This window comes from Gobius niger, assembly GCF_951799975.1.
Source record: "Gobius niger genome assembly, chromosome: 12".
Lineage (NCBI taxonomy): Eukaryota > Metazoa > Chordata > Actinopteri > Gobiiformes > Gobiidae > Gobius > Gobius niger.
Window position 1 is genome coordinate 30,523,110 of NC_136863.1, and position 25,838 is coordinate 30,548,947.

Consider the following 25,838-nt stretch of genomic DNA (forward strand, 5'->3'; position numbering starts at 1 on the left):
AGACAACGCAAAAAGTGGCAAAAGTGGACGGGGCGGAATAAGGTGAATAGAGGAGAGAGGGAGAGGCTAAATGCCGTCTGCGCTGTGTTTACGTGATTGAAGGCACAGGGGAAGACCAGACAGGTCCTATAGAACTTGTCAAAGCTAAGGTAAAAACATATCTCAGTATGTATAAATGGCCTATTCCTTTAAAAAAGTGTCAAAAACAAAATCATCAACTTTTTCGACCTTGTAGTGACCCAGCGGCTGTATGAGTGGTCAGCATGGCGCCTCTACTTTCCATCACAGTGGTCTCTAAGATGCTTCAGGATCAATTGTTTGGAAGGTTTTCACGGATAATGGGCCCTCTCACCAGAAAACCAACGAAACAATTGATCCTGGAGCGTTGTAGAGACCACCGTGATGGAAAGTAAAGGCGCCATGCTGGCCACGTCACTGTGCTCGTCCGCTGGTGCTGACAGGCTGCATTACGGGGCGCTAAAGTCTTCCCCCTGTTTGAATCCGCTGGTGTAATGTCAGAGTGCGACAAACAGCTGACTTGCTCTATTATCAGACTGTCTCCATGCTATACAGCGGGACATACAGCGGGCGGTCAACTGACCCGTCGGTGCGCTCGTACATAGACCCACCGTTGTGCCGGCTCTGGGCGGAGGCGGACAGCAGAAGGGCCAGGCTGTGGGAGAGCGCCGCCCCCTCCCTCTCCTCCGCGGGGGTCTGCGTCAGGGCCGTGGTATGGGCCTGATTAAAAACACACAGGGGGGTTAGACGGATCGCGTGTCCTGCAGAGGGACGAGGGGGGGGTTTACATAACAGCGCCGTGATAACACCTGCCCCATGTGGTAACGCCGCGCTAAGGCACAAGTGTATTTATGCTCTCGATGAGGGGGAGCGGCGAGGCTTTCACGGTTCATCCCTGGCGTGTCATAAAACAACAGCAACATTGGTAGAAATCTATCTTTAGCTGCATAAAATCATTTACCAGCCCCAAGTCAAAACCACACGACATAACATTTCATCTGATAAATAAAATGGCGAGTGTGGGAAGGATCAGCATCGCCACAGATGGTACTTTTTACTACAAGTTTCATCATCCTACTTAATTATAACATTTTGGGAATTAGCTGGTTTCAAGGTTCCTAGCCTCAATAAAGGGGACCAGGGTTATAACTCAAACTTCACTCCATTGACTGCTGATCCGCTAGCCTGGCATCCAGAATGATCCCTCTCTGTGAATTTTATATGTAAGGATTAAACAACGAGGAGCCGTGCATTAGACGGTTACAATAAAGCTCAGAGGAAAGAATGTGCTCTGGTTGGCTCATGATTTGTTTGGCCTTATCAGTAGCTCGAGTGAACTTAAGCCCTCCTATAATTTTAGAGCAGCTTTTTACAATGTTGTGCAGACCCTTCTTGTTTTTTACAGACAACCCATTGAACCAACAAGGGGAAGAAAATGTCAAAAGGCTTTCAATAAAAAAATTGTGTCACAGACATTGAAAGAACAGAGCTTCCTCAAAAAATAAATTCTCTGTTAGCCTTTTTTTAATAATCCCTTCTGTATTTGACTCAAACTTTAGCTGAGAGTCAAATATAGTGTCCAAGTACCGATAAGAGTCCACAATGTCCACATTTTTATCCTGATACTGCTCATTCCACAAGCATCATTGCTGCGCATAAAGTCAATGATCAACTCCTTTGTTTTAAACACATTGAGATCTAAAGAGTTTGTATCACACCATTCAAGAAAAGCATCTAGGGCCTGACCGTGACCAGAGGCAGGACCCTCAAGCAGAGTTAGGAGAGCAGCGTCGTCGGAGAACTTAACAATGTAACTGCTTTCTTGTGACGCCCTACAGCTGTCCCTGAATAAAGCAAAAAGAAGAGGAGACAGGACGCAGCCCTGGGGCGAACCTGTGTTTGAGGACCTTTTGTTGGAGTCGCTTATACCTTGGTCCCCACGAACTGACGCTTTTATGTTTAACTTTACTAATCCATCCAAATATGCTGAAGTGCAGGGATCATTTTATGTAGGTCTGAATGATGAATAGTGGCCCAGTGATTTAACTACCGGACTACGTGTGGTTATATGAAAATAATGCACACCAGTGAGCATTGGAATTTTCACCGACAGTGGTATAAACAAGGATATCAGAATGGGCAGGGCACTTGCTTTTGAGATGCGGAAGTCCCCTCAAAAACGATATACGGACGTCCCACAGGAGACCGAAAGCTTTGTGATTCATAATCCTGTTTGAATAATAATGTGGAACCGGTAATAACGCCCATTGCTGATTGGGCAATCAGTGCCCTGTATCTTCCGCTGTGGAAAGTGGCACGGGGAACAATTTTAAGTAGAACAAAGAATGAGTTGAATTGATTTCCTACAAATTCTGAAGGAAAACGTAGCAGCATCTGTTACGAAGCTGAAGTTAAAAAGCAGATGGCTTCTACAAATTGGGGATGATCATAAACACAGTTCCAAATCCACGATGGACGATGTCAAGAGGGGCAGTCTGAAGGTAAGGTTTTGCCATGGCCTTCACAGTTTCCTGATCTGAACATCATTGATGATCTGTGGATAAACCTCCTAAGAGCAGTTAACAGCCAGGAATCTCTCAGTTCTGGAAGACTTTTGTAAGGAAGAAAAAACGAAACCCCAAGAACTGACTTGTGGCCGCCGAGAAAAGTGTTTAAAGCTGTGACACTTGCAATATTTTGGGGCTGCGAGGCCTTTTTTACATTAATATTATTTGGAGGATTTAAACAATGGAATATAAAGCTGATTTTTCTATGATTGATATGATGATGATTCACATTACAAATCTGGAACCGGGGTGCCTAAACTTTCCCACCCCACTGTTGATGGTAGTTCTCTTGCCTTTAAGAGGAGCTCCACGGCCCGGTCCTCATCCCCCCGGTCCCGTTCGAGTTGGGCCATGTCCCTGTACACGGCGCAGCTCCTCAGAGGCTGGTCACTGTCCGTCAGCCGCTGGAGAGAGCGCTCACACCAGAGTAAAGCCTCCTCCACTCTGCCCTGCCTCCTGTACACTCTGAAAAACAACAAGAGTATACTTTACTTAAAGCAGTCACTTACACTGAAGTTAAAAAAGTCCCCTATCATGCATTACTTGTTTTTTAGCTACTTTTGGACACCCTGACCTCAGAATTTCCTTCTAGAATAAAAAAAGATACATCATAGTGTGAGATTTTATAACCGCGGTAATTGTAAAAGCGGTTAATCTTGACATGCCTATAGTCTCCATGGGGTCTTATTATGTGTAAAACCTGCAGAACCCATAGTTTAGATTCTACAAAATATGAAATGCACATTTACGTCTCTTTGTTTAACCCCTTCCTGTGCGGAGTTATGAATTTTTAAAGAAAGAAAAGAATGCTCACTCCAGCCACAAGGGGGCAGCTTAAATGAAGAAAAGAAAGAATTCAACATGTGTCCAGCAGAGGGCATTGATAGAATAAGACATCACGATATAAACAACACATTATAGCCACGTGGTAAATGGACAGGCAGTCTCAGGGGGGACTGTCCAGATCATCATTCCTTTATTGAGAAAAGTTTCCTCAATAGTATATTCCTGATCAAAACATATTTTACAGGAGATTTTTTTACTGTGGACTCTGGCAATATATTCCTGATATATTGTGACCCCAGCGAAGTGTACTTGGACACCCCTACTAAAGGGTAACGATGGGTCCTGAAGCCATCCCACTTGAGAACCACTGCTTTAAACAATGCTACAGACAGACTCAAGCTTTCAGCAAGATATGCTCCGAGCAAGTGAAGAATCCTTAAAGTAAACAAAAGAACAACATTAGAGCTTGGTTACAGCTAAAAAAAGTCAGATTAACATAACACAGGGCTTTTAACCAAGATTAATGTCTTGTTTTCCCTCCCCATGTCGTTCTGGGCAGGCTGTGGCCATAAATGTTGAAATACGACGAACATGCTCTGGCCATAAAAGTCTACAGTAATGAAGCTTGTTTAGCATTGCTAAAGTAACCCGCTGGCCCGCTGCCAAAGCCTGATGTACAGAGGGATTCTGCCGAGGTCGCGGCCTGGTGCAGGGAGGGCTATAATAAGACACTTCCTCACTATGTTCACTCACATCCTTCAACACGCCTTCGACTGCGCCCCCTGAGAGCGAGGGGGAGGACGGCTAAGGCCGCTCAGCTCCTGACCCCGCCGTTTTAACAGCAGCGGCATGCGGTGAAGTCATTAAACGTATAGATTAGCCGATTCAGCGATTCATTTAAGGTATGCTACAAACAAGAACAAAGAAACACTTTATGACTTTGTTGACTGGATTTAAGACGTGACTTAAGCATTTTAAAGTAGGTTTACACAAAACAATGACAAGTCACGAATGCCACAAATCCACATTTGTGACAAATGGAATTTGATGATTTGGGTCAGAGGCTTCACGCCCGGTGTTACGATTAATGGCACAAAGTCTAACCCGGGGCAGTTAGGGCTGCTTACCACCAAAAACAGTCCCCCGAAAAGCCCTTTGAGTGACTTGTGTCTGTCTAACATGTGCAACAGAAATAAGACAGAGGAGTTTTGACCTCAAAGTCCTGTAACAATCTCGTCGACAGAACCCAAACGAAGAGTGCCACGACAAAAACTTCTCCTGCCCACACCTCCCCAGACTCCGGCAGTGACAAATTGGGCCATAAATCAGACAGAACCTAGTGTTTCCCCAGCCAAAATCCAATACCATGTTACAAAAACAAATGTGTAAACCTGCTATGAACCACAAGAGAGCTTCTTGTCTTTCACAAGAAAGAAAGATGAGCCCAGGCAGCTCCATCTGCCCTCACTGCTAATACTGTTAAAGTTTACAAATCAGATTCAGAGCTTCACTTCAAACAGAGCTATTTTATACACTACTGAGGGCCTTCTATCTACACCTCAGTGTACTTCAGTGTACTTCAGTGTATACTTCAGAGTATAGATAGAAGGACAAACAACTGGTACAAAGACGGCTCCTACTTTTAAATATTTAGACTCAAATTTAAAAAAAGAACTTTCCTTGACAAAATCCTTGTCTACATCAGTCAAACCAACATTTGTCTCTTTTCCAAATATTTTAACAAGTGACCACCTCCGCATAAATGTGTTCTTTTTCAGTCTTAAATGTGCTGTAAGTTCTTCCATAATGTAAATGTCCTTTAATCGTTTAGGCCATTGTTTCATCATTGGTGGTATTTTTCTATGAAATTGTGATCATTTTTTGACAACTACTAACAAAACATGCAAAATGTATATTTTATCCAGTTCTATTCAATTTGTCTGAGGCTCCCAATATCCAATATGATCAAATCAAAGGTAAATCAAGACTCAGTATTGCATATAGTTCTTTTCTTTCCATCTGATACTTTTCTTTTTTTTGACATTCCCCAAAGCTATGTATGACCGCTTATCTCACCACATCCCCTCCAACATGTGGTGATGATGATGGACCGTCATTAGTGTTCTAAAAAAGAACACTTATTTTAGGACTATTTGGTCATTTAGTGAGTATTTAATAAACTATCTTCCTATCCCTTCCTCAACAATATATTGGGCTTCCAACTCCTCCCATTTGTCTTTAATATAGATAGTATTTTCAGCATCATCGAATATACTCTTGTATATACAGTACTTGATATACCTACAGTGCCTCTCGTGAGTATTCATACACCTTGAGCTTTTGCACATTTTGTCATGTTTACAACCCTAAACATAAAGATTTTATTTTGATTTTTTTACTGAACATTCACACACAAGTAACCGACAACTGTGAAGTGAAAGCGAAATGATACATGATTCTGTTATTTTCCAAAAAATAGAATAGTGAAAAGTGGGGCTTGCATAAGTATTCATACAGCATTTTCTGAGTGCATTAAATTGCCTTTATAACATTCCTCATGACTCCAGAATGTTCACACCTTGGCCTAACGGTTAAATAGAGGCACCTGTGTGTAATCTACTCTCAGTATAATTTCAGCTGTTCTTTCAGGCCCTCAGAGCTGTGGTCGGAGTGTATTGGTCACTAAACAACATCATTAAGGTCAAGGAGCACCAGAGACGTCAGGGATAAAGTTCTGGAGAAGTTTAAAGCAGCGTTAAGTTATACAAAGATTTCCCAAGATTTAAACATCTCCCGGAACAACTGTTCAATCCATCATTCAGAAATGGAAAGAGTAAAGCACCACTGCCAACTTACCAAGACACGGCTGTTCACGTAAACTAACAAACTGAACAAGGAGGACACTGGTCAGAAATACAACCAAGTGCCCCATGATAACTCTGGAGGAGCTGTGAAGTCCTGCCGCTGAGCTGGGGGAATCTGTACATGGGACAACTATGAGTCGTACTCTACACAAATCTGGCCTTCATGGACGAGTGGAAGAAGAAAGCCATTATTGAAAGGAGGCCATAAAAAATCCCGTTTGAAGTTTGCTAGAAGTCATATGGAGGACACAGCTCCATGTGGAAGAAGGTGCTTTGGTCAGATGAGACAAAAATTGAACTTTTTGGCCCAAATGCAAAACGTTATGTATGGAGCAAACCTGACACTGCTCATGGTCCTGAGTGCACCATCCCCAGTGTCAAATATACGGGGGGGGGCATCATGCTGTGGGGCTGCTTTTCCTCAGTGGGGACTGGGGAGGTTGTAAGAATAGTTGTGAAGATGGATGGAGCCAAATACGGGGACATTTTGGAGGAAAACCTGCTGGAGTCAGTAAGAGAACTGAGGCTGGGGCGGAGATTCACCTTCAGCAGGACAATGACCCTAAACACAAAGCTAAATCTACAATGGAATGGTTCAATAAAAACATATTAATGTGTTAGAATGGCCCAGTCAAAGTCCTGACCTAAATCCTATTGAAAATCTGTGGAATAATGTGAAAACTGCTGTTCACAAACGCTCTCCTTCTAATCTGACAGAGCTTGAGTTGTTTTTTAAAGATGAATGAGCTAAAATGTCAGTCTCTACATGTGCAAATCTTGTAGAGTCTAACCCCAAAAGACTTGTGCTGTTATTACAGCAAATGGGGGTTCCACAAAGTATTCATGCATGCTGTATAAATACTTATGCACGCCCCACTTTTCACTTTTCTATTTTTTGAAAAATAACAGAATCATGTATCATTTCGCTTTCACTTCACAATACTTTCGAGAGGCACTGTACATATATAAAATACTGCTCCACCTTTGAAGAAGGCCTCATGAGTACTTTCCATTCCTTAGGAGTTGTTACATAATGTCTGTTTTGGAGAGTAAACTAAACAGCCTCCTTCCAGAACTAATTCAGTGTCATTAAACCTGATTCATTCCATCTTTTAAACTTGCATCCAGTGAAGATGGTTTGAAATCTGGGTTATCTGGAATTTGCAAGGCTATGTACAAATATTTTCTAAATTATGGGACGCTAGGCCTTGGGATGGAGTGAACCCAAGGACAGTGTTTGTCCGGCCGATTTGATCTCAGGGCCCGGTTGATTAGGGCCGTTCTGTAGGATGTTCTTTCTTTTAGGAAAAAAACTCACACAAAACTCCTTTGTGCAACTTGTCCAATCCAGTGGTTTTCCATTATGAACACAATTTTCCTACAAAACCCAGAGGAACAGTCCTGCTGTTCTGTCCCTTAAACACTTGCCTTTTATTCTCAAAGCAACAGCTCTCCAGCCCTGTCGGTCCGCTGCTCAAACCCGTGCCCCTCTCTCCTCTGCCTGTACTGGGCAACATTTCCTGGCACACAGCAGCTCACCACTCCCCCTGTCAGTTCAGCTCAGAGTTACTGCTCCAAAAGCACTTCCACCAAAGACCAGTTTGGTGCAGAGCTCCAAAACCAGCTGAGGCAGCACCGAGGCCAGTCACAACCGTGGGAAAGAGACGCACCTAATGAAAGCTAAAGGTGGCCCAAGAAAATATCATCTGGAACTTTTCCGTACGGCACAGACCCACACACACAGTCCAGGACACAGTACCCAGCTGCACTTGACTCTGTGCTTGTAAATACTTCCATCAAAGAAGCACTCTGTAGTAGCTAACATGGTCAATGCAGGGCGACCAACTGGCAGTGTGATTTTGACAGACTTTAGGATCTAACTCCCCAAACAATGAGAGCAATATAAGCTCGTGTGCATTAGCTGCTTACATTTACAGTAATCATAATCATAAATCCATGGTTTAAAGAGATAGACCTGCATAGTATTGTTTCACATATTGCAAAACACAGCCTGCAGCGCCGCAGTGTTGACAGAGCAGCTTTAGAGTCGGGCCAAAGTCTGAGTCATCCCTGAACAAAAGAGAGTGGAGGAAAACACTATACGCTCACACAGACTCCACAGTCTGCCAGCTTCAGCCCATTCCACTGAAACATGTCAACAACCGAGCAGGCATCTCAGGCATTCTTCTGCTGTGTGGCCTTTCTGGGCTTCAGGGGCACGAGCTGGGAACAGAGAGTCAAGACGAGGGCAATGTATTGTTTACTGGGTAATATCCCTACAAAGTTTTATTTATTTATTTGACAGGGACAATGCATATGGATGAACAGTTGCACATGAGCACTGTAAATATGCCAGATTATAGCGGGGATGCTAGTTTCCATCTGTAGTCCCGAGGCAGGCAACACATACACAATTTACAATTTACAATTAACATAATGTGACAACAATAAATGCAGTAACAACTAAAAGTGTTCACAGGCCTGGTTTTCCTTTAGCCACAGTTTAAAACGTGCTTTAAAAGTGGCCAGAGTTGGAGTCTCTCTGACTGATAAAGGGAGACTATTCCAGTACTTTGTGCCTTTTACAGAGAGCACAGTCTGTCCAGAGGAGGTTCTCCTGTGTGGAACCTCACAGAGAGCACAGTCTGTCCAGAGGAGGTTCTCCTGTGTGGAGCCTCACAGAGAGCACAGTCTGTCCAGAGGAGGTTCTCCTGTGTGGAACCTCACAGAGAGCACAGTCTGTCCAGAGGAGGTTCTCCTGTGTAGAACCTCACAGAGAGCACAGTCTGTCCAAAGGAGGTTCTCCTGTGTGGAACCTCACAGTCTCCTCGAGCTGATGCCCTGGTGCCTGTGATTCCACTAACAGACTTTGGCTCGATGAAATCCTGCAATGGAGGAGGAGCAAGTCCATGCAATACTTTATATACAAGGCAACCATATTTAAAATGAATGAAATGATCAAAATTGAGTAAATGATGCTTCTCTAAAACAGTGCAGTGGTGAAAGGAGAACGGTTTCTTGTCCAAGATTTTTATGGCTTTTTTAAAAAGAGACTCTATTGGTTTGAGTTTGTACCAGCAGCAGTGACCATGTGGTTATACAATACTCTACATGAGACAGAATCATGGAGTGTAAAAACATTCGGGCGGCATACAGAGACATAAAGGGTCTTACCTGTCTAAAATTTGCTACATTAAAATTAACAGTTTTAGTGAGCCGTTCAATATGTTTCTTAAATGGCTTAAAGTATTGCTAACCTTTAATCTGGGATTGATCCAGTCTAAACCGTTCAGGAAGAGAGTGAGCTGTTGCTGCTGACTGGATGAAGCGCGCCTCTTTTGAACCAATCACAGCCTGGACTCAAAACAACAGGTCCATTCAATATTTTGTTTTCCAAGTGTTGTGTGTTTCTCTGTTGTTAATCGTCGGTTAATGTCCCACACCCACATTCACGGCAATACTGCCACGTGATTGGCCCAAATCACTCCTGGTTCGGTTTCAAAAACATCCTCGTAAGCGGAACCAGGTGGATCCTCGTATGTTTGTGAACTCACAAATACAGAGAGAATTCAGCTTGCTGGCACATTATAAAATCACCATGTATATCAGGAATTTCCAACAAAAACAATGCAAATACTTACCGAGAGTGCAATCTTTAAAAAACAAACAAACAAAACAGAGCAGCAAATTAATCTCTGCCCTTTACTCGACCCCTTACCGACCGAAAAGCAGTACATCCTTTCAAGTATGTCAAATTTGTGAAAATTTTAACTTGTGAAAATGAGTGAAAACGAATGTCAGATTCATTGACTCAACAACAAGACCATCTGGATGGGTTTTCTCCATGTGCTCCAGTTTCTCCCCATCAACCCAAAACATGCATATAAGGCTAAAACCTCCAGCTAAGTGACCCTGACTAAGATTCTGCCACAAGATCTGGAGATACATGGGTCCTTGAACGCTGCAAAAGTCGAGGACACATTTTTCTACAGGGACAATTAAAAATACTACAAATATTTCAAATCCTTGGGAACAGGCTGATGAATGTGCCAGTGGTTTGTAAGATGAGCATGTGAGTAATTCAGACCTGATTGTTCTGAGCACAAAAGGCAAGATGCCACCATGCAATGACTTTTTCAGTCTCCATGTGGTCTCTGCTGAAATCGAACATTTTCGATCGAACATCTCACTTACACAGGCGGTCTGTAAGTAAGTACACCGCCCGAATCTCACTGAACTGCTACAGTTTTATAAAGAGGAACGCTCCAAGATTCATCCTGATCGTTGAGAGCGTCTAATATGCAGTTACAGAAAAGCAGTTATTACAAAAGAAGGGTCAGCCAGCTGTTTAATACGGGGGTTCACTTACTTCCACAAAACCCTATGCTCACTGAGAAGTCTGGTGCAGGAGAATCAAGGTGTGGGCCTGTTTTGTTGCCTCAGGGCCTGGACAATGGGAGACCCTGGGAGACCATGCAATGACTCCATGTCTCCATGTGGTCTCTGCTGAAATCGAACATTTTCACTGAGACTACCTGGAGACTTGTCTTATCTCCAGGGGACGTCTCAGGGACATCTCCACGACTAGCAGCAACTCGGGTCTCCAACTAGTCTCCAGGCCGGTGAGACAGGCCCTTAAGGCACCACATGGCATCAGCAGGTGGAACAGATTGGACTGTGGTCTCCGATAGCAGATAGAGCACGAAGCACCTGAGTCTGAGACAAGATCGATGAGGAAAAAAAGCAGACGAGACCAGAGTCTAGAACTGAACAATAGTGCCTGGTTTGGTCTCTTTATGTTGAAATCACAGTGTCTTTGCCAAAACAGTTCTCATTTTACTAAACACAGGACTATGGAAATCAAACAGCATTTTCTCCAGACAATTAAGTTCGAACAATATGATCTCAAAATGCATTCACCTTTCCTTGAGCATGCGCCAAAAGCCCGAGGGATTTCTTCCGTCAATAGAGACATTATGTCCCTAATGCAGACTGTAAATCAGTGTAAATGAATCAATATTGTGAAATGATACTGGCATCTACACAGACGTAAACAGAGGAGAGAATAAAGGCAAAGGGACTTAAGGCTAAGGTGAGGGATTGTCTGTACAGAAACGGCCTGTTGCAACAGCATAAACAACACAGATCATTTTTTAGCCGGGTATAAAGTTCTGATCCACCTATATTTGTTTAAATGTCTGGCGTGTAGCATGTGCTCTTTCTGATTAAAAAAAAAGAAGGTGCTATGACGTCGCAATTCCACCACCTACCTTTTGTAATAACACCACACAATTTTAACTTTTTTTGTGTAACTAAAGCTGTTTTTGTGTCTTTTTGTAATTTCCTCTTCATTTGTTGCTCATTTATAAAGCAGCTAAATAGTGCCCATTCCCCTTTACAAAACTGCTGCGGTTCAGCGAGATGCAGGCGGTGTACTTACTTATTCCACGCTGTCCTGAGAATGTTTACATGTTGTTGCCAATAAAAATATGATCAAATGTTAATATTTGGGTGGTATTAGTTTAAGCAGACACTGTTTACTCATTCTTATGATTTTGATGAAGATCAGACCATATTTTATGACTAATTTAGGCAGAAATGTAAGAAATTCCAAACGGAGTACTCACTTTCTTCTCCCCACTGTATGTTTAGACTCTTTTATAAACATGGGCATAACTCACCCATTTCTGACCTGTCCCTGACCTTAACCAGACTCAAAAATGGTGCACTTATTGCTGTGCGAGCTGTTAAGATGCCTATTATTATGTAAACAATGGTTAGTAAACTGTGTAAATGTCTTATAAAAAGTATTTAACAATGCATTACTAACTGCTTGATATCGTGTAGTGACCGATGTTATTCCAAAATGTGGCACATTATAACAAAAAAACTGTTTTATTACACAATAAAGATAAATTAACATTTTATTACATTTTGAACGGCCCAGCCCTCATTTGAAAGCTAAGAATCGTCAGGTTTCCTGAGCTTTAACTAATAGCGGCCTGAACTAGCACAGTTTTGGAATTATAAACAACATTTATAATTTGCAAAATCCTTTTGTAATTGTGAATATATCAACTACTATTATTATTAAGTCAAGAATAAAAAGACAAATTGATTTAAAGGCACAGATTATATTTATTTTCACTTCTAGGTGCAGTACATTTGTGTACGGACTACACTGCCCTCTAGTGTTTAAACTAAACACAGGCCTGTTAGTGCCTTAATCCGTTTTATACACCACGGCAGAATGTGATCAAGTACGATATCCAAAAACATGAGTGCTTCATATTTGTGACTGGACTTGTCAAGTTAAGTTAAGTTATACTGTATTAATCTCTGTAAAGAAATTAGTTCTCTTCATTTGACCCATCCTCAGTATCGCATCGGGCGACCTGTAGGAGCAGTGAACTGCCAGCATGGGCCGGCTCTCGGGGACCCATCTCCATGATGTGGAGCCAGGCTGGTGGTCAACACCTGGCTGGAGGATTAACCTATTGCACATGTTTTTTATAACCTACCACTAACCTACGCAGACACGGGGAGAACATGAAAGAATAAGACCCTCCTCACCTGGAGAGCCCGGTGCAGATGTCCAGCTCCATGTGTGCCCTCTCGTCCCGCAGGAGGCCACTGCTCTGCTCCATCTGCCCCAGTAACTCCTCCGCCTGAAGGAACGCTCTCTCCGCCTCCGCCAGCGTGCACCGGTCAAGGACAACACACTGCACCTGACACAAACAGCCACCAACCAGGGTGTGTGTTTCACTTTTTATACTACTACTACTACATTTTTAGGGACCTTTCACTTTCAGCACATAGGACAAGACGTGTTCCTGGGATGTTGGGTCTGTGCAGTTTGGGAGGCGAGGTCGGGTTGGCTCAGGACAAACCCAGCACCTTCATTTCATTTGCACAACGACAAATAAAGCACTTACTTAAAAGTCTACGTGACAACATTTCCGTCTGAAGGATATTGTTGGGTGAGCAGCGCCGCCTCCCCCTGAGTGAGGCTGACGGTGAGAAGGCAGAGCCGCACCTTCAGTCTGTCCGTCCCGGCGCAGAGGGCGAGGACCCGCCGCGCTGAAGAGGCATGCCCCCACGCCTGCTCCCCCCACCCTGGACAACACAGGACGACCTGACTGTACCAACCGGTCTCCTGTATGCATGGATCACAGCTCTGGGATTACCTTTATACTGCAGGTAGGCTTTGGCCAGTCGGCTGTGGGCCTGGGCCAGTTTGAAATGCCCGTCACCGTGGACCAACTTCACCAGCGCCAAACACCGAACCAAGTCCTTAATGCAGGCGTCGTACTGGAGGGGAAGAAAAATAGTATTGGAGCGGTCGACAAAGTGTACTCGATGCTGTGGCAAAATGAACATGCATCTGAAGATAGGCTTTGTGGAGGAACTTGGAAGGGGCTGGAGATGGATTGGGAGTTACAGGTGTGAATATATTAAAACACCAGCCTAAAACGACATGTTCATGCGTTTTACTGCTTGTGTAAGTAATAAGCGGTCAAATGTAGAAAAAATGTCCTAAATGACTCCCAATATTGAAGAGGTTGTTAAATGTAGTTGTGCATAGTGCGAGGAGAGGGTGCACTGCTATCTGTGTTGGTGAAACAGGAAGTGATTCAAATAGAAACATTTATTTATTTACATTTATATAGTATTAATGACGAACACCCGTAAAGCCTTGCATTGGCACAGGGACCTCTTGCTCTTTCTCGACCTGGAAAAGATTAAATATGATTTAAGAGGCCAACCTTCACAATATGATGCCACATGGGGTGCCATGAGAAACTATACAAAAGCCTTGAAAACGTTGTAATTGCGTCAACTTGTGATGGCGGTGTCGGGATGATGATGTTGTCGCAGGGTTTCACCATTTCAGCATGGGATGTTCCATTTTGATTGGGGACAAATTGTAGTTTTTTGTTGTTTTGTTTTTTTCTCGCTCTAAAACTTGAATGGCGGTGCATCGGCGTCTGTAGTGTGTAGCCTGTGGTACTAGAGGTGGGTGGAAAAGGAAATTCCAGACATTTATAAGTCCAGTGCTTTTTTTTTATTGTTGTTTATTTAATTCCCTCTCTCTTTTTGTGGAGTTTGTCGATCGGTGTCTGATGGGGACTTTGATGATGTGGCGATGTGGTGCTGTGGTCACTTCGTGTTGCGATACAATGCTGTATCTTTTTCTTTCTTTCTTTTTTTTTTTATTTATTGGTTTGTTGCGTGCATGGAAAATACAATATTTTATGATAAATGACAATTACAATGTCATTCGTGGGTAATGGTGGGTCCCAAAGCCCGACCACTTGAGAACCTCTGATATAAAACATTGACATTTGCAGAAAATAGTTCTTTGACCCTCAGCAAGTCCAGACTCAGAGGTCACTGACGGACTCACACCTTGAGGCATCTCCACCCACCTCTTTGTTGTCTGCGTGTGTCTGAGCCGAGGAGTCGTAATGCTGAAGTTTTTCCTCAGGAGGCATCAGCAGAAGTTGCGTCTCGGTGATTTCAGGCACTGGGGGGCTCCCATACGTGTCCTCCCCTCCACTGCTGCAGCTGCTGTCCATCCGCGCAGATCTGACCAGAGAAGAAGGGATTTGTGAGCAGCCGAGAGTGTAGTGAGTAAACAGATGATATAGCACAGCAACCGCATGGGTTATATTCACCGAAAATCAGATTTCTAGATTAGTGATGAGGCATGTTCACCACATAATCTGATTTACAATGTACAATTAAAACCTCTTAACCCCCACCTGAACCGTGCACAATTTCTCCAGTCATAAAATGTGACAAAAATTTGAGACGAAAACGCAACAAAAAAGCAATGGAGAAAAAGGTTGAAAAAGTGATGACAACGCGGCAACAATGCGAAGCAGGGGCGGACTGGGACTGAAAAACAGCCCTGGACTCTGACCAGCCTGGCCCAAATTAGCGTAATTGTGACTTCCACAAATTCGAGTGCATTTTCCCCAGTTCAGCTTTTTATTATTATGTTTTTTATTGGTATCATCAGCAAAAAGAACGGGAAAGGTGGTCGTAGAAACAGAAGCAAAATCATTCATATAAATAATGAATAATAATGGTCCCAAAATTGAACCTTGTGGCACACCATACTCCACGGAATTCCTTTTAGATTCATGTTTTTTCACACTGGGCTTTACCCAAATCTAAAAGCTTCACGACTGGAGAGCAAAAATGTAACGCCTCATTTGAAAGCTAAGACCTACAAAAGTGATGTTGTTTTTTTTAATGATTTTTTTCTATCATTTTTTGTCCGTGTTTTTCTCATGTTTTTGTTGACTTTTCATCCTCTTTTTCTCGCTATTTTGATGCTTTTCTTTTTAGCTTTTAGATTTGGGTAAAGCTCGGTTGAGGCGGGACCGGTGGCCCTAGAACCAGTGGCCCTTCTGTGCTCCTCCAGAATGGACATATGGTCAGTCCACCCCTGATGCGAAGAAAAAGATCCTTTTCGATCAGTTATGTACGTACCGGTCTGGCCTCTCACTTTACCTTACCCTTACCCCCGGGCGAAACCAAGCTTTACCCAAATCTAAAAGCTTAACCTCTTAACTCCCGCCTGAACCGAGAGGATCTTTTTCCTCACGTCATCAGATTTTTTTTCCATCATTTTTTTGTTGGGTAATTTTTGTCATTTTTTAATCACATTTTTGTCACATTAAAAAAAAAAAAAAAGTCACTTTTTTGTCATTTTTTGTGACATTTTTTTCGTCTCAGTTTTGTCACTATTTTCACACCTTTTTTCCAAAAGCTTTTGGATTGAGGTAAAGCCTAACTGGAGAAAATGTGCTCGGTTCAGGTGGGAGTTAAGGGGTTAAAAGAAAAGCTTCCAAAAACAAAAATGTGCTGGAAAAGCAACAAAAAAGTGACAGAAACACAACAAAGTGTGACAAAAACGTGACGACAAAGCAATGAAAAAAGCGATGAAAAAACAACAATAACATGAAAAAACCCCCGAAAAACAAGAGACGAAAACACAACGAAAAAGTGACAAAAAAGTAATGAAAAAGCAACAAAAACATGACAAAAATGCAGCAACAACGTGACAAAAAGTTACCATCACTTTTCTAGATTTGAGCTTTCAAATGAGGCGTTACAGTGTTGCTCTCCAGTCAAGAAGCTTTCAGATTTGGGTAAAGCCGAACTAGAGAAAAGGCTCTCGGTTAAGGCGGGGGGTAAGAGGTTCACATATGTATTTGTGGAAGTGTCACATTTACGCTAATTTGGGCCAGGCTGACCAGAGTCCAGGGCTGTTTTCCAGTCCCAGTCCGCCCCTGGTGCTATGTTGAAAGGCCTCGTGCCAGGTATCACCTCTGGCTGTTTAAAAAAAAAAAAGATGAAGAACTATAGGCTCATAATACGACACAAAATCAGAAAAGTCACAAACAACAGTCCACTCAGTCACTCACGTTTATATAAGTGCGTGTTCCGTGTCCTGCTCCATCCTCGCTCAGTCCGGTCGGTCTGTTGAACTTTTACGCACGGTTTGGGTTACCATCGGCAACGCGCGCAACACTCCTGGACACAACACTCCGAGTCCTCCTCTACACCCGATAACCTTCCCTCATCACTTTACCTGTCGGCCCTACATAGTCCTACATGCACTCTTTAGATCTTGGTGTGTTATACAGATACACACACAGGAGCTGTCTGCGAGGCATCGAAGAGGCGCATGTAGGGAAAAGGCTGGGAAAGAAAACAGGAAGCGAGGCGCATTCGCCAGGCACAGCGTTCAGGAGTGTTGCACAATCTGAATGTATGATGTTTGAGCTGTAACGCTGCTTTGAGACCACCAGAGGTCAGTATAGTGAAAGGAGAGGACCGTGCATCCTCTATGGGGGAAACTTGTACAGCGCGCTTTGGCACCGTTTCTTTCTTTATTTCCAGGGGAATGATACATCACCTCAGCTGACTGGTAAGTTTGTTCTGACATGATTTTTCTTCTGTATTTTGCATCTGTGGATCTTGATTGTAAGGATGATTCCTCACCCGCTGGCATTGGGAAAAATCTTGTCATCTGCCTAGAGTTACTCATAGATGGTTGAAATAGGAAACTGCTTTTTTTCACTTTAGAAGTGCCTTGAAAAACATCCTCTAGATCGTTTTCAATGTCAACTCGTTCAGCTGTTAAATAAATTAGATATCATTTGACAAGAGACGAGGAAAGTTTAATTGTTGATTACAGGTACACACCGTTGCCGAAAAGGCCGATCATCAAAATCACTCATTAAAGGCCCTGTACCCGGTTTTTGGGGTTTGGTTCTTCAGCGTATTGAATGTGCAGGGGTTTAAGAACAAAGACTGCCCATGTGGTTGTGAAGCCTTTTTATCGATCGCGAGCTTGCGGGCTAGTTTTTGTTTGCATTACTGTGAAAGTGACCCTGGAAAGTGACCCTGAAAGTTGTGAAGCGTGCGTAACTCATCCCCGTGGAGAATTGGGATGTTAGAAATGTGCTGGGAGTGAGTTAATTCAGCTATTCCCAAAGTTCTGGACATCGCGGCCCCTTCAAAATATCTCTGTATTTTACGGCAAAATCAACATCTTGCAGTAACGTTAGATTAAATACTGGTTGAATGTAGTATAATGTAGCAAATAAATGTAACTTTCATTAATTTTTTTTTTTTTTTTCAAATTCTCCAAGGGACCCCCCTGGCGACTGAGAAAGGACTACAGGTGCAGTAAATACTCCAATTTATTTACCATTATTGGTATCGCTTTAAGTGAAGGTGTGCTCCTTAAGTATAGAGTATTTATAAGCATTAGCAGTCCTCTGAGAGTAGGCCAGGGTTAGGCAACGTCAAATCTGGCCCTCCAGCACAGAACCTCTGGCCCCAATATGATTTCGCAAAATATTATTATGCAAATAAGGGATCAAGTAGGCAAGGCAAGGCAACTTTATTTATACCGCGCATTTTGTACACAAGGCAACTCAATGCGCCTTAAAGTACTCTAAAAAGTACTCTAAAATGCGAGAAATTGCGTATTTTTATAGTGTTTGTTTTAAATGTCTTTGCAGAACATCCCACTTGGTCATAATGTAAAACAGTGATTCTCAACTGGTGGGTCGGGACTCAAAAGTGGGTCGTGAGCCTACAGGGAACTTTTTTTGTTCACTATTTTCCATCTGAAACTACACGGAAACACACAGGAGTCTGTTAAAATTAATTTTAATTTGGGTTGCTTTGATCATAATTTCAGTCTTAAAAGCAAATCTACCGCTTGTTCAATAAAAACGCGCGTGGTAAATAAAATATTTTATGCGATATATGACAAATTACAGTTTTATTTGGGTCACAGCTCGTCATTAAGGTAATGGCGGGTCTCGGAGCCGGACCACTTTAGAACCACTGCTGTAAAACATTGGCATTTGTAGAAAATGGTTCTTAACTTAACTATACTAAGGCTACAATGGTGAGGTTCGGCCCTTACCTCCATGACGCAAACTTGCCGACCCCTGGAGTAGGCTATGAATAATAATAATAATAATAATAATGCATCAGTTTTATATAGCGCTTTTCTGGACACTCAAAGACGCTTTACATTGCATTATTCATTCACTCCATACCCGGTGGTAGTAAGCTACTATTGTAGCCACAGCTGCCCTGGGGTAGACTGACGGAAGCGAGGCAACCACTCTGCGCCATCGGCCCCTCCGACCACCACCAACCACTCACTCACTCACTACATTCGCTAGGCTTCCTGGTGTTACTAAACGGTCTCCCATCCAAGCACCGACCAGGCCCTTCCCTGCTTAGCTTCCAAGGTCTGACGGGATTGGGCATCGCAAAGGCGGTATGACCATAATCCATGGCCTATAGCAGGGTAGTTGATAACTATAGTGATCAGCCTATTCATACCTCTATAAGCATAATGGCCTATAGTATGTTAATAGATAAAAGTTGAATACACAGCTTATCAATACCTTTACAATATTATCATGGCCTTTCCATTATTAATACTTAAAGAGCAAATCCTATTATACAGCGTTACCCAGTTATTTTTCTGTTTTGATGCACATGCTGGGCCTTAGTTTTGGACTGAGGGGGCCGACTACAGCACATGCAGGAAAAAAAGGTTGGGAATCACTGTTTTTGACTATTACTCTTCCACAGGAAAATAAATGAATATTACACTACACTCCGGTCTGGGACAGGGATCTGACCAATACAAATATTTGGTCTCACTCAATCAGTTTTTTGGCGGAGGGATCCCCACAGCAAGAACATGCCAGTCCCACACAGTTAGTTTTGTTTAGTCTATTACTTTATGTGTCAAGAACAAAGTACAAATATATTACTCTTATAAAGGAACATACTTCATGCTCGATTATGCCACGCCTAAAACAAACCTCCACAGCGCAAGATCATTCAGCATTAGAAAACCTGTGCTAAAGCTCCAAGAGAAATTGTTCGAATCTACAGGTGACTCTTCTCTCTCTGACTGACGGGCTGCGCGGATAAGAAAAAAAAAAAAAGGTGCAGATGAAAGGGTGGCGGGAAAAGAAGCCGTGCTTTATGTCAGCCTGGGCACAGTTTACCCAGTATACGCTGTGACTGCTATATTAAGTTTCGCGGCCTGTGCCAAGAGCACGAAGAGGAAATGTACTCTTCCCTGTGAAAACAGCCGCCTCGGACCCCTGCCCACGCAAACACGGCCCGCGCCTCTGTGGCTCTGCGAGGGGCGGGCCTCCCGGGACGCCGTAGGGCCCGGGTTTGGCCGTGTCCGCAGCAGGAGGGGATACACGGTTGCAAGTTTTGTACTTCAAGTTTCAAGTTTCAAGTTTAATGGTTTTGTATAGCCCAATATCACAACAGAAGTCGCCTCACAGGGCTGCACCAAACATTAAACTTTGTATGTGTCGCTCTATTATTTGGTTGGATCGCCTTTAGCTTTGATTATATTCACTCAGACACTGTGCAAGCTGCAAACCTATTATTTTAGAGCAGTGATTCCCAACTGGTTTGGCATCGAGACCCACAATGCCGGCCGTGACCCAGACTGGTCAAATATAAGGTCAAAATGTTGTTGAATAGGCATTACATTTGGGATGTGCTGGAGAAGGCTTTGCACAGTGGTCACGCTTAAAGAAATGAATGCGACATTGGATCTTTTGACATCGCAGAGCCTTATTCAAACAACGCCACAACCAATGAGTCCTGTGATCGAGGCTAAAGGCGCTACACCCAAATATTAGTGCGTTTTTTTTTTCTTCCGCGTATTTTGCATTGGTCAGGACGGGTGCGTACCTATGTTCCCCGGGTCCTATGTTCCCCGGGTACGATTTTTTATTCGTAGGGGAGTTGGTACATCAACCGATCACAAGTCATGAGTAAAACGTCATCAATGTATCAGTCAGCTTAACCCTGACCCTGCCCTAGCCACTAACCTTAAAGGGGCTGGAAGCAAGTTCGCCATTTTATACTCACTACTGCCACCTCAGGCCATATGTGTAACTGCACCTTCTATATTAAGCTCGTGCAAGACAGCAATTCGGGCCGAAGTGACACATTTTTGAGTGACCGTACAGGATTTTAGAGGCAGTTGTGGTGAACAGGTCTGAGCTCATTCTACACATTAGGACATGGCTGGAACATGTGAGGGGAGGAAAATACTTAATTTTAACATTTTTAAACTCCTTATAGTCCCTTTAAGGGTAGTGGGCTGGTGCCTAATCTTAATCAATAGTAGTGGGGGAACATAGGTACCGGGGAACATAGGATTGACCCCGGTCAGGACCATGAATAGGGCTTGGTAATGTGAAACAATACTAGTTTGGTATTGGAAAAAAAGTTACGCTGGCATGGAAAAAGAAAAGTATCAAAATTAGGAACCATGAAACAATCTTCTGTCTTTAGATCCAAGTTTTGATGCGGTTGGTCCAGGTGCAGCATTAAAGGGACTATACAGAGTTTAAAAATGATGTATCCTTATGTGTTCCTCCCCCTTCATGTTCCAGCCATGTCCTAATGTGCACTGTCACTCAAAAAGTTGTTACTTCGGGTCCCAAGTGCCGTCATGTATGAGCTTAATACAGAAGCTGCAGTTACACGTATGACCTGAGGTGGCAGTAGTGAGTATAAAATTGCCAACTTGCATCTAGCCCCTTTAAAGGAAGTGACTTGTTTCAGCTCAATTAAATGATTTCCCCTCCCAGTTTTTCCATAATTTCAATGTATTTTTTCCATTAAAACAACAAAACAATGTTTGCCCCATTTCTCCCAATGTTTTATGTGAGTGTTTTTCTTTATTTTTGCCCCAATTTTTTCTTGTGTTCCCAATTTTTCCCCCACATTTTTGCTTATTTTTTTATTATTGATTGACTGCGGAATTCTTCCGCAGTCAATTATTGGTTTTCATGTTCTTTATTATTATTCCTCTTCCATCTTTTTCCCGATTTTCTAGAGCTTTCAGCACCTTCATGCTTTGTGCAATTTATGCAAGTTATGCATCAAAATGTTCCGCATGTTGAGGAGAAGGGTGCTATTACTTTTGGGACTTCTGCAACTTACGTTTTTTCCGCAATCGGCCAAAATGTCGGAGATTTTTCCCATTGACTTATAATGGGGCTGCCGCAAATCCATGCTTTTCTGCACTTTTTTCTGCATTTTATGCAATTTCTGCACTTTGTGCATGTTCAGCTTATGCAACCTGTGGGTTTTGAGAAAAAATCGGCCTTCTGCAGTTTTCCAGTTTTTTTATAAGAGAGTTTGAAATTTTTGCATTGGTGTGTATGGGGGAATCCAGCCAATGGGGAGACTCCAGGACTTTCAGCCATTTGTGCAGCTTCTGCCAATCAAGCACTGAGGCCATTTCAACAGTTTGACCAGTTTATGGAATATAAAAGTTTATGCAACATTAATAATTTATGCAAAGTAACCACTTTATGGGATTTAACCAGTTAATGCATTTTAAATTGTTTATGCAACTTAAGAGTTTATACCATTTAGGATTTATGATTTTTTAAGAGTTTATGCAATTTACATAATTTATGCAAATTATCCCATTCATGCATTTTACCACTTTATGCAGTTTATACAGTTTATGCAACATGACATTTTATGCATTTTACCAGTTTATGCAAATAAGATTATGCAAATCAAGCAATTTATGCAATTTGAACAGGTTATGCAATTTCTGCATTCGCTTCCCGCAATTCCGCAGTCAATCGCAATGGCGCAGCCATTGCATTTCTAGTTCTCTCTAGTTCCCTCCATTTTCCTTCTTTTACAATTTTTTTTCACACCATTTTTCTTTAATTTCACCACAATTTCCCCCCATTTTTCCCCAGAGTCTCTATTTTTCACACACATTGGAGATGAACCCGATATTGTACATTTGCAGATCTTCCACACATCACTATTCTGCTTTCTGGTAGACGATAAATATTTTAGTATAGGTATCAAAAAGTATTGCTCAGGCATCGGTATCGAAAACCAAGCATCGTTTGACCTCCACCTGAACCCAGAAACCTAGAATGGATAATTGCACAACAAAATTCCAGTTCAAAGTTTATTGTCACTGCCCCCAAATAAGTAGCAATTATCTTATCCCACTGTCAGAAAAGTTGGCAAAACCAAAAATAGTCAAATAAAGATGAAGATAAAAGTTTTTGTGTCACTGCCGCTTCCCCACAGCCGTGCTCTCCGTCCTCTTGGCTCATGGGCTCGCGACACAAACCAGCCCTTGTGTTTGTTTGTCCCGCGCGTCTCTGCCTGGACGTCGGGGGCCCCCTCACTTTGGCCCCAGTCCCGTGATGGGGCGGCTGAGAGGCTTCTATTCCTGAAGCCCAAGTGGCCCTTAATGAAGCTGCTAGTGTTGGCACGGGGCCCTGTATACAGCCAGATCACAGCCCACAGCCGAGCCTTGGCCAGCCCGCGCGGCCCCGCTCCCTCTCCGGCTTCCTAATTTAGTAACGCCAGGGTAAAAATATGCACTAACGAACAAGGTCTGGTATGTCAGGCTGCGGTCCAGAGGAGTGAAGAGAGAGAGAGAGAGAGAGGAGAGAGAGAGGAGGGGGGTTAGAGAGAGAGGGAGAAGAGAGAAATGTGAGAGAGGGAGGAAACAGAATACTTTCGAACATGGTTGATAAATATTAGGGGTGTAACGGTAACGGTTGTGTATTTTTTTCAGTACAAAAACACACCACAATAAAATTCCAAAATGTAATAGTTTCAAAACATACAGGTTATTAAAATGATTTAAAGAGACACATTCAGATATGCTCAATATAAATGATAAAATCAATGGTTCATGCAACAGAACAAACTGTGTATCACTAAGGCGGGATACTGCAGGTGAATAGGGACAAAAAATACATTTAGAGATATCGATTTAAAGCTTTTGCTGTGGATTATAAACATATATATGAGGAAATACATTTTCATATAAAAATAAGATACATTTTATGCATAAAAATTGCCTAATATACCATTTTTATGCATACAGTGGGATGGTATGAAAATATTACATTTTCATCATTAACAAACTAATTGTTGATATAGGATTTTTTTTTTTCATTTTGGATTTTATTTAGTTTTTGAAAAAGCTATCTATAAATAGTAAATTTTCAACACCTGTAAATATAATGTCTAATAAAAGTGTGAATAACTTTGGCCCCAGTACTGAGCCTTGAGGAACTCCTCATGTAACTTTCGCCAATTGCTGTATATATATTGCTGGGTTGCCGGTTCTAGTAGTAGTAGTAGAAATGTATTGTTCCTGTGGGGAAATTCATTTGCAGTGAGTGGAAATACACAAATACTACAGTGACCACCGCAGACAAATCCAAACATTGACAACATACAAAAAACAAACCATGGCGCGTCAACCTCAGTTTAAGGTTCTGGCTCCTGCCCCCCACTGCCAGTTTTTCCTATTAACAGCATTACACTTTCACAAGTCGTAGCTAAAAAGAAAATGTATGACTTAGAAAAGTCATAATTAATATCAGTCACTGGGTCCATGATCTCTCTGGACAAGACCAAAAATTTCCTCAAAAAACAAATAATTTTTCCTCTATATAATAGCCTTTATAATGCTGTGATGTCACCTGCAACCCAGCAATATAGCAGTGGTTCCCAAAATGTGGTGGTCCACCCTTAGAGACACTGCACGCTTTTGGGGGGCCAAAACAGGCACACTGGAAAAATGAGTTATTAAATATTTGTTAAACCTCCAACGAGAGCCAAAGTTTACATGGAATGTGAAGCAGTCACACGTTCCAAAATCTTTTGAACAAAGACACATTGGCTGCTGTATAGAATTTATTTCATTTAAAAAAATGTTTTGATAACTTCATAGCTGCGTTGATTTGGTTTCCTTCACTTTGTCAGCGCGGTCAATCGTATCAAACTTTATCTCAGTTTGTGAAGAGTTGATCAAATGCGTCCGATGTTTCTCCGTCATGATGACATATCTCCAGTTAAGCAACTCGAGATACTCTCCTCTTCTTCTTCACTTCTCTCTCTTCTAAAAAGTGCTTGCGGTTCACAAAACCACCCAATCCTTTTGCCAAAGACTTGCTCCTCTTTGTTGGTGCCGTCCTGTTGGCATCCTTACGCCTCATTTTGACCATAGGCTGTGGATAAACTCTCTCTTCCCTTGTTTACAATGGCACTTAAAGCGCCGTTATGAAGGCCCGAACATGCTTGTTTGTTCCTTTGGAGGCTTTTGTCTCAACAGAGAATACCGCAATCACCTTCTAAAGCTTTCTGTAATCTTTGCAACACAACAATGGATCGCTCATTGGCTTCCAGAATTCTCACATTGGCACTCAGAATGGACGGGTTTTCGCGAGCGGCGCTTGAGAAACGCGACGACGACAATGGCGGATTGAAGAAAGGGCTTATCTTATCGCGGTGTAACTAGCATAGTCTCGCTCAAAGGGAAGGGGACGGGCCCGCGGCTTAAGTCTGTTTTTTTTTTTTTGTCTTACCGCAGAAATTTGTAAGCATCCATTGAAGAGCGTTTTTAATTTGTTATCTGAAACGGGACAGCTGTGAGGACATTAGCATTTTCATTCGGGGAACTCGAGCTGGAAGGCAGAAAGTTTGGGGAGAGAGGAGTTTCCGAGCAACTTTTTAAAAATTGTTTTACCGCTATAATGTCAAGAAATAGCGCACCTTGACCACCGCTGTATCGCAGTAGCTGGATGAGAAGCAACATAAGTGGAAGTAGCAGTGCAGTTGGCTTAGCTAGCGCGAGTACATGTGGGTAAACTAACAGGAAGTGGGGACAGCTGCAGCCTGTCTGTGGTTCTGGAGACGGTGACGTGTGATGAATGTGAAATGATTCATCATCTCTCTCCGGTGATCAAGTCCAGTGTGTGCTTGTAGTGAAAGTGACGTTTATTTTTGCACCGCTACTGTTTTGAGTAAGGCAGAAATGAAATAGCGAAATAATAGCTTTAGCTCTCTGAACCTAAACATTTTGTTAGCCGCCAAATCCTGGACCGGTACAAATTGAACATTAGCCCCGTGCATATTAATGGGAAAAACGTCCCAATACTAAACTATGGCGAGATTTGTCCATTTCATGCAAGGCTGTGGGAACCCAGGGTGCTGAGGGCGCTGC

General features: G+C 42.6%; 1 protein-coding gene across 1 annotated transcript in view; it reads right to left on the reverse strand.

Moving 5' to 3' along the window:
* Window positions 1–16,993, reverse strand: part of ttc23 (tetratricopeptide repeat domain 23) — a 30,725-nt gene extending 13,732 nt beyond the window's left edge. Inside the window, exons 1-7 of the mRNA XM_079568395.1 lie at window positions 16,675–16,993; window positions 14,665–14,824; window positions 13,423–13,546; window positions 13,191–13,351; window positions 12,809–12,963; window positions 2,879–3,050; window positions 630–738 (exon numbers count right to left, since the gene is read on the reverse strand). Coding sequence (XP_079424521.1) covers window positions 630–738; window positions 2,879–3,050; window positions 12,809–12,963; window positions 13,191–13,351; window positions 13,423–13,546; window positions 14,665–14,814 — 871 coding nt within the window. The 5' untranslated portion in view covers window positions 14,815–14,824; window positions 16,675–16,993. The remainder of the gene's footprint in view (window positions 1–629; window positions 739–2,878; window positions 3,051–12,808; window positions 12,964–13,190; window positions 13,352–13,422; window positions 13,547–14,664; window positions 14,825–16,674) is intronic.
* Between the last annotated feature and the right edge of the window lie 8,845 nt (window positions 16,994–25,838).